This window comes from Papio anubis, chromosome 5 (genome assembly GCF_008728515.1).
Source record: "Papio anubis isolate 15944 chromosome 5, Panubis1.0, whole genome shotgun sequence".
In the NCBI taxonomy this organism is placed as follows: Eukaryota; Metazoa; Chordata; class Mammalia; order Primates; family Cercopithecidae; genus Papio; species Papio anubis.
The window spans coordinates 63,977,559-63,990,859 of NC_044980.1; the positions used below are offsets into that span (position 1 = coordinate 63,977,559).

General features: G+C 39.9%; 2 protein-coding genes across 11 annotated transcripts in view; one reads left to right on the forward strand and one right to left on the reverse strand.

Moving 5' to 3' along the window:
* Window positions 1-5,388, forward strand: part of CDK7 (cyclin dependent kinase 7) — a 47,851-nt gene extending 42,463 nt beyond the window's left edge. For all 3 annotated transcript variants that reach the window (XM_031666200.1, XM_031666201.1, XM_031666202.1), the window contains 3 exons: window positions 781-930; window positions 4,512-4,659; window positions 5,076-5,388. In XM_031666200.1, coding sequence (XP_031522060.1) covers window positions 781-930; window positions 4,512-4,659; window positions 5,076-5,104 — 327 coding nt within the window. In that variant the 3' untranslated portion in view covers window positions 5,105-5,388. The remainder of the gene's footprint in view (window positions 1-780; window positions 931-4,511; window positions 4,660-5,075) is intronic.
* Window positions 5,389-8,030: 2,642 nt separating this feature from the next.
* The window catches only part of CCDC125 (coiled-coil domain containing 125), a 54,268-nt gene continuing 48,997 nt past the window's right edge, over window positions 8,031-13,301 (reverse strand). For 5 of the 8 annotated variants that reach the window (XM_021939414.2, XM_021939415.2, XM_009208560.4 and 2 more), the window contains 2 exons: window positions 12,376-12,506; window positions 9,735-10,349 (listed from right to left, as the gene is read on the reverse strand). In XM_021939414.2, the coding sequence (XP_021795106.2) occupies window positions 10,044-10,349; window positions 12,376-12,506 (437 nt within the window). In that variant the 3' untranslated portion in view covers window positions 9,735-10,043. Of the gene's footprint in view, window positions 10,350-11,064; window positions 11,180-11,218; window positions 11,601-12,375; window positions 12,507-13,301 lie in introns of those variants that run through there. The other 3 variants (XM_009208563.2, XM_021939416.2, XM_021939417.2) reach the window with 3 other exon arrangements.

The following is a 13,301-nucleotide window of genomic DNA, read 5'->3' on the forward strand; positions in this document are numbered from 1 at the left end:
CCATACCCAGCCAAATTCAGATTTTTGCACATGTATGTCCTAGTGCTCCAGCAGCATTTCTTGAAACGACTGTCTCTTCATTGATTTAGTTTTTCACTGTTTTCAAAAATCCCTTTGGCAAATTTGTGTGGATTTCTCTCTCTCTGCCAATACAACACAGTCTTAATCAAAGTAGCTATATGTTAAATCTTGAAATCAGGTAAAATGAGTCCTCCCACTTTATTGTTCTTTTTCAAAATCATTTTAGCTACTGTAGTCCTTTGCCTTTCCATATAAATTTTAGAATAATTGGTTTTACATCTAAAATAATTTTGCTAGGATTTTGATAAAAATTATATTAAACTTGCAAACCAATTTGAGGATAATTAACATCCTTCCTCTGTTGAATATTCCAATATGTGAACATGGTATGTTTCACCATTTATTGAGATCTTTTGATGAATTTCATCAGCATCGTATAGCTTATAGTATATTAACCTATACATGTTTTGTTATATTTTTCACCTGTTTCATTTTTCTTTTTGGGGTGATTATAAATAGTATTGTGTTTTTAATTTTGATGTCCACATATTCATTGCTAGTATATAGAATTATAATTGATTTTTAAATTTTCATTTTATATCCTTTTCAGCCTTGCCTTACTACTAGTTCTAGGACTTTTTAATGGATTTCTTGGAATTTTCTATATAAACCCATCATATTACCTGAAAATGATTTATTTCATTTGTGATCTATGTGCCTTTCAATCCTTAAGTTTGAATTATAAAATTATTTTTACAGGACATGTGTAGTCTTCCAGATTATGTGACATTTAAGAGTTTCCCTGGAATCCCGTTGCATCACATCTTCAGTGCAGCAGGAGACGACTTACTAGATCTCATACAAGGCTTATTCTTATTTAATCCATGTGCTCGAATTACGGCCACACAGGTATTTTAGTGTATCTTTTTTTATACTAGGAAATATAAAAATAATCTTAACTGTAGCATTAATTAAAACCAGAATTTCATAAAATTAACATTTTTTAAATACTGGAAAGATGTGTTTTTGTTTTAAGAAATAACAAACTTTGTATCTTTTCTCCAAACTACAAACACTACTAAGACTGAGATTAAATTATATGCACACAGAGATACAGGAGAGTTTACACTTATTACACTTGCTTAGGAACATATAAATACATGTCTATTTCATATAATTGGCTTGTATATACTTTACCTAGAAGGGAGAAGAAAACCAAGGCTTTTTATTTGTTAAGAAACTGGTATATTTCAGTTGAGCTCTTATAAATTTATTTAAATCTTGTAGTAAGCCTCATGCTGAAAGTAGTTTGTTCAGCTTATTTTTTCTTCCCTATATAATGCAATCCAGGTATGCATGCTGGTCATTTTCACATTCAGAAAATGGTAATGGGGAGGAAATGTATAGTCAGATATAACTGTATGCTTACAAAAGCTTGAAAAATATTTGAAATAAAACAAAAACTGAAACTAACTGCTGTTTAAAGGAAATAACAATCAAACTCACGAAAAATTTGTAAGACCTAGAATAACTTAGGGCAGAGCAGTGTACAACACAGTGCTGTGATTTTACCTCATGAAGGGAGAGACTAATCAAACTGAAATGTCACAGGTCTTTATGGAAATATATTAATGTACAATAATATTAAGCATACAAAATAGATTTTTTTCTCTTTAGGTTTGTTCCAGGCTACAAAATCATTGTTTAATGTGTTTGCTTGTATAAGTCTTCTCTTTTTAGCAATATGTGCTATGTGAATGTATATGGAGATGAATGGATGGATAGCTAGATAGATAGATAGATAGATAGATAGATATAGATGAATAGGTAGGTAGGTAGGTATATGCTGGGTATTACCATTAGAATTATTCTTCTAATTTCTTTTTTAAAATTTTTTCTTTATTATTTTTATGTCCGCGTGTACACATACTCTTCTAATTTCAACCAAGTAATTTGTTGCCTTTTCACTCTTCTATGTATGTTATTTCCATCATAATAAACTTGAGACCACGTTTAATTATCTAGAAAGTTGTTTTCATTGGTAGTATAGTTTGAAACTTAACAGAAAAATACTAGTTGTTATATTTGGGTTGTATTTTAATAGAATGAAGTTTTTAAGGTGAGTTTTGTTTCATGGATGTCTTTATTAAAGTTGGAATGAGGTGCTTTCTTAGATCTTTATGTAGCCCAGAATTAGCCTAATTTGCATATAGAATTGCTGTGATTTAGAGGTAATGCTTTAAAAATGCAGCTGTAGGCCGGGCGCAGCGGCTCACACTTGTAATCCCAGCACTTTGGGAGGTCAAGGAGCAAGGATAGCTTGAGCCCAGGAGTTGGAGCCCAGCCTGGGCAATGTGACAAGACATCATCTCTACAAAAAATAAATAAATAAAAAATAAAAATGCAACTGTTGAAGTAAGGAATCTCTAAATTACTGCAAATAATATAATATTGGGGGTCGTGAGGAATGCTTGCAAAGTTTATCTGGGCTTCATCTTTCTTAAAGGATTATCCTAAAGGAAGTATTTATTTTTGAGATGAAGTCTTGCTCTGTCGCCCAGGCTGGAGTGCAGTGGCACGATCTTGACTCTCTGCAACCTCTACCTCCCAGGTTCAAGCGATTCTCCTGTCTCAGCCTCCCTAGTAGCTGGGATTACAGGTGCACACCACCATGCCTGGCTAATTTTTGGATTTTTAGTAAAGGCAGTGTTTCACCATGTTGTCGAGGCTGTTCTCAAACTCCTGACCTCAGGTGATCCATCCGCCTTGGCCTCCCAAAGTGCTGGGATTACAGGCATGAGCCACCCCACCCTGCCAGAAGTATTTTAAATCATTGTAGCCACTGGACAGCACTATGCTGCTGATGTAAATAGACAAGCATGCGAACCTGGGAGGTGGAGGTTGCAGTGAGCCAAGATTATGCCACTGCACTCCAGCCTGGACAACAGGGTGAGACTCTGTATCCAAAAATTAAAAAATAAAAAATAGACAAACATGACCTGACAAACTTGTCATTTAGGATATAATTATTTTTATCAGAATTGTGGACCCAAGTCAAGAAAATGTCATATCTACAGCACTATATTAGGGGGAAAAAAAGAGAAAATGTAGTATAGAACATTGGCCTGGTAATTAATAGAAATAATCTTGGACAAGCCCTTCTAAGTAAAATTTCTGTCCATTTGCGATGGATTGTTGAATTAGAATCCATTGGTTCCAACCTACTGTATTTTTTAAAAAGTCTTATTTTTAAAGAATTTGTATTTTACATGACTTGGAATTTGAATATATATGGATAGTGTGGCAAACTTGTAAGTTCTTTTTAAGTTTCTCTCTTTGCATTTTGAACTGTACAGCTCAATATGTAGAAAATGGAAATGTACAATATTTCACTAAGGATAGCTCATAATTAGTATTGGTTGAGCATCCTTAATCCAAATATCCAAAATCTGAAATGCTTCAAAATCCAAAGCTTTTGGAATGCTGACATGATGCCACAAGTGGAAAATTCTACCCATAAGGACATTTACACAAACTTTGTTTTATGTACAAAATTAAAAATTTTGTCAAAAATATTTTATAAAATTACCTTCAGCCAGGCACAGTGGCTCACGCCTGTAATCCCAGCTCTCACGGAGGCAGAGGCGGGAGGATAGCTTGAGCCCAGGAGTTCAAGACCTGCCTGGGCAATATAATGAGACCCCATTCTCCACAAAAAGGAAAAAAAAAAAAGACCAAAAAAAAAAAAGTGTAAAATTACCTTCAGTTTATATGTGTAAGCTGTATATGAAACATAAATTTCATTTTTAATCTTGGCTCCCATCCCCAAGGTATGTCATGTATATGTAAATATTCCACAATCCCAAATCCGAAGCACTTCTGGTCCTAAGCATTTCAGATAAGAGATATTCAGCCTGTATAGGCTATTTAATTATGGAAAAATTAGAAGGGAGTCTCTTTTTCTTTTCTTTTCTTTTCTTTTTTTTTTTTTTCTTTTGAGATGGAGCCTTGCTCTGTTACCCAGACTGGAGTGCAATGGTGTGATCTCGGCTCACTGCAACCTCCGCCTCTGGGTTCAAGCAATTCTCCTGCCTCAGCCTCCCAAGTAGTGGGGTCTACAGACATGCATTACCACGTCTGGCTTATTTTTGTATTTTTAGTAGAGATGGGGTTTTGCCATGTTGGCCAAGCTGATCTCGAACTTCTGACCTCATGCGATCCACCTGCCTCGGCCTCCCAAGGTGCTGGGATTACAGGCGTGAGCCACTGCGCCCAGCCAGTCTTTTAATGGAATTATCAGCCAATCTTAGGATCCTAGATGTTTATTTGTAGCAATTTGCATTTGCAAATACTTGACATTAATTTTGTTTTGTTTTTGGGAATGAGGGCGTTCACATAGTATTTTTAATGTTCCCTATAATCTTGAAGGTAATATTTTCCTTCACACATTTCAGATACTCACCTACCTTACTTTTGGTATCTTTTAAAAGGCACTGAAAATGAAGTATTTCAGTAATCGGCCAGGGCCAACACCTGGATGTCAGCTGCCAAGACCAAACTGTCCAGTGGAAACCTTAAAGGAGCAATCAAATCCGGCTTTGGCGACAAAAAGGAAAAGAACAGAGGCCTTAGAACAAGGTAAAATTCCCACTTTTATAAGAAATTAAATGAATTCAGAAAACTCCAAATAGCCCATGTATGGCTAGCGACTGAACAACAGCAAAGAAATGTGGCTTGCTAGCTGTTTAATTTTTATAAATTTAAATTGTATAAAGTAGAGAGACTGTGCTGTTTTAGGTATGTTTACTTTCATTGAGAACACTTCAGCAACTTTTGTGTATACCTCAGAATTATGGGAACTGTCTATGTGTGCCTTGTTCCCTTCATAAATTCCTTCTGTGAACTGCATGCTGAATGTTTAACAAGTGCTACTGGAAAAGTGTGTCAGTGAAATAATGTAGTTGGAATGCAGTGACTGGTTAAAATTGCTATGAGAATGTGAACTTTGTTAAATGTGAACAACTTCTTTATTTCTTTTTCTTTTTGCTTTCTAGGAGGATTGCCCAAGAAACTAATTTTTTAAAGAGAACACTGAACAACATTTTCCTACTGAAGGAAATAGCCAAAAAAGGCAAATAGTGGAAAAATAGTAAACATTAAGTAAATGCTGTAGAAGTGAGTTTGTAAATATTCTACACATGTAAAATATGTAAAACTATGGGGTTTTTTTATTAAATGTATTTTAAAATAAAAATTCTGTTTTTTCTGATTAGACTGCAAAAGTGAGAAAAGTCCAATTCTCTTGAAATGTAGAATTGAAAATGCAGTAGGGAAAACTTAATAAAAATTATTACCAGTTATTTTGAAGATCTGGCCCCTATGGTACCACAAATCTGTAGTGGCATGGGTAGTGTTTAAAAATAAAAATGTAGTAGTGGTGTAGTAAATACTACCCAAACTGTATACAGAATGTACTGAAAAAAGAAAACATTACAGATAAAATTGAGATTCCTCCCAACCTTTTTTCTGAGGCGGGGGACAGTCTCACTCTGTCACTTGGGTTGGAGTGCAGTGGCGCAATCCTGGCTCACTGCAAACTCTGCCTCCCAGGTTCAAGCAATTCACTTGCTTCAGCCTCCCAAGTAGCTGGGATTATGGGCACACGCCACTATACCTGCCTAATTTTTTTTTATTCTTAGTAGAGATGGGGTTTCACCATGTGAAACCAGGCTGGCCGCGAATTCCTGACCTCAAGTGATCCGCCCACCTCGGCTTCCCAAAGTGCTAGGATTACAGGCATGAGCCACTGCACCTGGCAAGAGGTTCCCTCTTAATACTTCTTTATTTCTATTTTTTTCTTTTTCACTTTCCCCAAAGGGAAATGACTCTCTGAAACTGGTATGTATCTTTCCATGATTTTATGCTACTATTCTGTAAGAATGCATGTAGTGAGATGCATAACAATGTACAGCATTGTTTTGAGTCTCAAAATTGTATATACATGGATAGAATCTCTTCTCTCCTTTCTTTTTTTGTGAGATAGTCTCACTCTGTTGCCCAGGTTGGAGTGTAGTAGTACAATCATGACTCACTGCAGCCTCGAACTCCTGGGCTCAAGCCATCCTCCCACCTCAGCCTCCCCAGTAGCTGGGACTACAGGTACACACCACTGTGCCTGGTTAATTTTTTTTTTTTTTAATGAGACAGAGTCTTGCTCTGTTGCCCAGGCTGGGGTGCAGTGATGCAATCTCAGCTCAATGCAACCTCCGAATCCTGGGGTTCAAGCGATCCTCCCACCTTAGCCTCCCAAGTAGCTGGGATTACAAATGTGTATCACTATGCCCAGCTAATTAAAGTAACACAAATGTATTAGTTCACAGTTCTGTAGGTCATGTATCTGGCTCAGCTGTGTTTCCTGCTTAGGGTCTCACAAGGCCAAAATCAAGGTTTTAGATAATACTTTTATTTGGAGGCCCCTGGGCTACCAAGCTCATGTAGTTTTGTTTTTTTTTTTTTTTTTTTTTTAGACGAGTCTCACTCTGTTGCCCAGGCTGCAGTACAGTGGCGCAATCTCGGCTCACTGCAAGCTCTGCCTCCTGGGTTCATGCCATTTTCCTGCCTCAGCCTCCTGAGTAGCTGGGACTACAGGCACCTGCCACCACACTTGGCTAATTTTTTGTATTTTTAGTAGAGACAGGGTTTCACCATGTTAGCCAGGATGGTCTCAATCTCCTGACCTTGTGATCTGCCTGCCTCAGCCTCTCAGAGTGCTGGGATTACAAGCGGGAGCCACCGCGCCCGGCCGCTCATGCAGTTCTTATAATTCTTGTGCTCCATTGTCCCCATTTCCCCTTTGACTGTTAGCCCAGGGCCTCTCTCAGTTGTTTAAGGAAGCTTCCATGCCTTTGTCCTGTGGCATTCACCATCTATGAGCCAGCAGCAATGCATCAAACCCACTTGTGCTTCAGATCTGTCTGATTTCCTCGTGTGTGTGTGTGTGTGTAGACAGGGAACTGCCAAGAGGGAAGCAGCCAAGCAGCTAAGGGTCCAGGAGATAATAGTGCCAAAGGCATCTGAGGACACTCATAAAATGTGTCTTAACACATGAGGCAGGATAGGAGTGTATTAGTCCATTCTCACACTGCTATAAAGATACTACCCAAGACTGAGTAATTTATAAAGGAAAGAGGTTTAATTGACTCACAGTTCCACATGGCTGGGGAGGCCTCAGGAAACTTATAGTCCTGGCAGAAGGGGAAGCAGGCATGTTTTACATGGCAGCGGGAGAGACTACCATGTATAAAACTATCGGATCTCATGAGAATTCACAATCATGAGACCAGCATGGGGGGGTACCAACCCCATGATCCAGTCGCCTACCACCAAATCCCTCCTTCAACATGGGGGGATTAGGGAATTACAATCCAAAATGAGACTTGGGTGGGGACACAGCCAAACTATATCAGGTAGTCAAGGAAATGACCATGTTCTCATGACTGTACAGCCAACACAATAAACCTCAGCATTCACATTGTAATTGAGCTCATTCAAGCAAGCTATCTTCAGTAGGGACTTTCCCTTCTAGGTAGCATGCACATTTTGATTTTACCTGTCCTCAAACTGATCCTTTTCACATTGTAATAATAAAAAACACACCTCTAGGTGGAAATTTAAGATGCTAATGAGACATGTGATGTATGAACAAGCGTGAACAGCTACTGCGCCTGTGCAGAGGACTACCCAGGATATGATTACTAGCAACACCTCTTCTCACCTTATGAATAACAATGCAAAACTCCCATAAAGGGAGTTTCTCCAGCAGTAATCAATGCTGTCTCACCCTTGCGAGCAGCTGGCCCTGAATTCTCTCTCAGGTGTACTGTCTATTCTGCACCTAACTTTCAAAATATTCCTTTCTCTTGCAATAAATTATGCCACATCTCCTTTGCTGTCTTTTGTTTAAATTGTTTTAAACCAAGAAGACAAGAACTGAGGTATCACAACAGCTGTCAACCCATGCATTTTGCTTTATTCATTTGCTATATCGTATGGATCGCTCCATTTTGTAGAGTATTCCATTGTATGGATGTACAGTAGTTTAGATAAACATTTTTATATCGATGGCCTTTTTTTTTTTTTTTTGGAGACGGGTCTCACTCTGTCACTCAGGCTGGAGTGCAGTGGCACGATCACAGCTCACTGCAGCCTCAAGCTCCTGGGCTCATGCCATCATCCTCCTGCCTTAGCCCCCTGAGTAGCTGGGACAACAGGTACATGCCACCATGCCTTGCTGAGTTTTTGTATAGATGGGGTTTCACCATGTTGCCCAGGCTGGTCTTGAACTCTGGACTGGTCTGGACTCATGAGATTCAGACCCGATCTGTGAGCCACTGCCTCCAGCCTTGATAGCCATTTGTTTTCATATGCAGAGGAGCAATTAGTAGCCATTTAAGATATCTGTGCACCAGCCTACAAGAAATACAAATGTACAGGGTAAAATCCTAGCTGGATCAAATATGAGCTTTGTAAATTTTTAAAAACTTTTTTATTGAGTTGTGGTAGTTTATGCCTGTAATCTAATCCTAGCACTTTGAGAGGCTGAGGCAGGAGGATCCCTTGAGGCCAGGAGTTTGGGGCCAGCCTGAGCAACACAGTGGGACCCTGTCTACACACACACACCCCAACCGCACACACCCCAACTCACCACAAACGAAAAAACTCCTAGAAATCACCTCGGCTCAGGCAGCTTAAGATTCCTGTGACCCCATTTTCTGGATCATCACAACCATTTCACAGAATGCAATGAAAAGAGCTGTTAAGTACTTTGTAGACTTGGCTACAAATCTGCAGATTTGGCTGCAAACTGTTACTACCCTGACAAGAAGCCATGAAGGCAGCCGGCAATGACTCAGTATACTCTGCCAAGGCCCCACCATCGTAACTGTCTTATTGAAGTTAAGGAAATTGCTATTTCTAAACTTTATATGGTAAATGAAAATTACCGAAAAAGGCAAATAAGATAAATGTATTCCAAAAATTAACATTCAGTCACTCCTAGGTATTGTTACTTCTTAGAGCATTAAGATACATTGTTATATTGTCGATTTAGCCAATCTAAGATCCCTATAGTCAATCAAAATACTTAAATAATTTTTTGTTTTTCCCAAAAATCATTTTTTGTTATAGGATGTTGGCAAACACTGTAATTTTTTTTGTTTTCAGTGAGACAGAGTTTCATTCTTGTTGCCCAGGCTGGAGTGCAATGGTGCGATCTCGGCTCACCACACCCTACTACTCCCAGGTTCAAGTGATTATCCTGCCTCAGCCTCCAGAGTAGCTAGGATTACAGGCATGCGCCACCATGCCCAGCTAATTTTTTGTATTTTTAGTAGACATGGGGTTTCTCCATGTTGGTCAGGCTGGTCTCAAACTCCAACCTCAGGTGACTCACCTGCCTCAGCCTCCCAAAGTGCTGAGATTACAAGCATGAGCCACCTCACCCGGCCTGTAATGTAATTTGTAAATAAATACAGTAATGTAATTTATAAATAAAATGTCAACACAGAATACTAATTTCTTGTAGAAAATAGGCTGGGTGCAGTGACGCACACCTGTAATCTCAGCACTTTAGGAGGCCAAGGCAGGCGGATCACTTGAGGTCAGGAGTTTGAAACCAGTCTGGCCAACATGGTAAAACCCCGTGTCTACTAAAAATACAAAAATTAGCTGGGCGTGGTGGCACATGCCTGTAATCCCTGTTACTCGGGAGGCTAAGGCAGGAGAATTGCTTGAACCGGGATGCGGAGGTTGCAATGAACCGAGTCATGCCACTGCACTCCAGCCTGGGTGACAGAGCAAGACTCCATCTCACAAGAAGAAAAAGAAAATGTAGAAAATACTTAAGCGACCTCCTAAAATTTAGGAAACATACAACTTCTCAAGATGCAGCAAAATTTACAAAATCATTTTTCAAAGTCTCTTGATATAAACAACTCTCAGTTCCAATTTCAACTGGCTTGTCTTTAAGATATGATATTTGATGGCAAAGAATGGGATCTTTTAAGAGTTCTATAGTTTGGATCTATTTGAGAGTGCTGGATTGAACAAATGCAGCCCACAGAATTTGAAATGTGGACACTTGAATGTACAGGATCACCCAAAACAGAGAATTCTGAAGTCTTATGCCGGGGGTTGTTGAAAGGGAAATTCTCTTTTGTAGGATTTTTTTCTTTATTCTCTTTTAAGGCAGTGTCTTTGTCTTCCAGTGCCCGAGCAAGCATGTAACTAACTTTTCTTTGATGAGCCAAAGCTTCTTCTTTATCATTCAGCTGCATGCACAGAAATTAAACATGTACAAGTTAGTCAATAAATCACAGAATATATTCAGAGAAAGGAGTATTGTACTATTTTATCAAAATGTTCAACCCTAATACTCATATTGATCTGTCCATCAGTATGAATAAATTAGGTATCACCTGATCTCCAAACATTATACTACATGTTATTCACGATTCTTTTTTTTTTTTTTTTTTTTTTTGAGACGGAGTCTCGCTGTGTCCCCCAGGCTGGAGTGCAGTGGTGCCATCTTGGCTCACTGCAGCCTCTGCCTCCCAGGCTCAAGTGATTCTTGGGCCTCAGCCTCCCGAGTACAGTAGCTGGGACTACAGGCGTGCACCACCACACCTGGCTAATTTTTGTATTTTTAGTAGAGATGGAGTCAGGCTGGTCTTGAACTCCTGGCCTCAAGTGATCCACCCGCCTCGGCCTCCCAAAGTGCTGGGATTACAGATGTGTGCCACCATGCCAGGCCGACGATTTTTTTTTTTTTTTTTTTTTTTGAGATGGAATCTGACTCTCACCCAGGTTGGAGTGCAGTAGCGCGATCTTGGCTACTCCCAGGTTCACACCATTCTCCTGTTTCAGCCTCCCAAGTAGCTGGGACTACAGGTGCCAGCCACCACACCTGGCTAATTTTTTCTATTTTTAGTACAGACGGGGTTTCACCATGTTAGCCAGGATGGTCTCAATCTCCCGACCTCATGATCCACCCGCTTCGGCTTCCCAAAGTGCTGGGATTACAGGCGTGAGCCACCGCGCCCAGTGCCAACGATTATTTTTTAAAAGAACAGAAGACAGCATTGAAAATTTTGCAAGTCATCTGGAAATGAAGGGAAAATATAGATCTATATGAAGCATGTATATATAGATAGATATCAACATATAAAAAATATATCAGCGTGTATATTTATAAAAGAATGTTGAAGTTATTTGTATATAAAATTGCTTTCATATATTTGTATGGAAATAAAGAACAGTCTAGAGATAAGTATGTTCATATAACCTGAGTCTCAGTTCTTAGTCGAGTCATCTGTGGAATGTGGGTAGCAGGAATGATTTCAGGACGGATTGTGGTGATGATTAAAGGATATAATGTGTGAGGAAATACCTTGAACACTTTAAAAATACCTCAATAAACAGGCACTCTTGTCACAAACTGTATATATATATAAATGCAGACGGCCAAGCTAGCTGGAGTTAACCACAGGAACCCCCTGTTTTCCGAGATGGAGCCTTTAAACCTGCACAGAAAGAATATGGATGATGGGAAAAGAGGAGCTGAAGGAGATAAAGATCATGAAGGTGGAGTCTGGTTTTCCAACTGGGAAAAGGGCATAGAAGGCAAGTGCAGGTCGAGAGAGAAAGAGTTGAATGAACAGGAAGCAAATAGCTTAACCCAGAGGTGTCCCATCTTTTGGCTTCCCTGGGCCACACTGGAAGAAGATGAATTGTCTTGGGCCACACACAAAATACGCTAACACTGGCCGGGCGCAGCGGGTCACGCCTGTAATCCCAGCACTTTGGCAGGCCAACACGGGCAGATCACTTGAGGTCAGGAGTTCAAGACCAGCCTGGCCAACATGGTGAAACTCTGTCTCTACTAAAAAAAACACACACAAAATTAACCAGGTATGGTGGTGGGCACCTGCAGTCCCAGATACTCAGGAGGCTGAGGCAGGAAAATCGCTTGAACCCAGGAGGTAGAGGTTGCAATGAGCCAAGATTGCGCCACTGCACGCCAGCCTGGGTGACAGAGCGAGACTCTGTCTCAAACAAACAAACAAAAAACAAACATACAAAACAAAACAAAACAATACACTAACACTAATGAGAGCTGATGAACTAAAAAAAAAAAAAAAAATCTCAAAAAGATCTCATGATGTTTTAAGAAAGTTTATGAATTTGTGTTGGGTCGCATTCAAAGCTGTCCTGGGCTGCATGCAGCCCACAGACCGTGGGATGGACAAGCTTGGCTTAATCATAACTTGCAAAATAAAAGCAAGCAAAGACACTAACCAAATCTATGAGCATCTTAAGGACCTCTTGAGGACTGTCCTGGTCTTCCATCCTCTTAGAACTGTTTTCTGAAGGGAGCATACCCAGGAGTCTCTGCCCAAAGGTCTTCTTAATCCTTGGTGATGGAAATCCTAAAATTGAACATGAAAATCCAGCTGAGACATTAAAATATCTTCACTGATATACTTCCAGCAAAAGAGGTAACTTGACCTCTAGGACAAGTGAGTCCAGGAGCACACAGTGGAATGTAGTGGGCAGAGCACGGCCTTCAGAGCCAGGAGCAATGCAGGTGAGAGGCAGCAAGACTGCCGCCCTGCCATGCGGCACAGCCGCCCCTCAGCGCCAGCTGATGCAGAGGCCACACAAGAACGCAGTCCATGTCACTGGATCATCACAGTCTTCAAGAGCAGCCAGAAATGCAGATCTGTCATGACATCTTCCAATTCTAAATGTCAGCCACTAGTCTTACTGTTTGAATACACTAAGCAGACCTAACAAAACATGTCTGCAGGCCACAGGGGTCTCTGAGCCATGCAAACTCTGCTTCTGAACCGCAAAGACCTAGACTTGAATCCTCATTTAGCCACTTACTAACTGTATGACCTCGGGTGAGTTTTCTCAGCTTGATTTCCTCATCTCTAAAATGAGAATAGTATTACTTTCTCCTCAGGAAACTGTGCCATTAACTAATAAATCACAGGGGCTGGGGAAGGGGAAGTGAGGAGTTACTGTTTCATGGGACAGGGTCTCTGTACAGAAAGATGAAAATGCTCTGGAGCTGGATGGTGATGAAGGTAACATTACAATGTGAATGTACTTAATGCCACTTAAAAACAGTTCAAATAGTAACCTTCAGATATATCTTACCACCACCAAAACAAAACAAACAAAACAAAAATACCGCAATTGTCAAAGGCCCTGCCCAG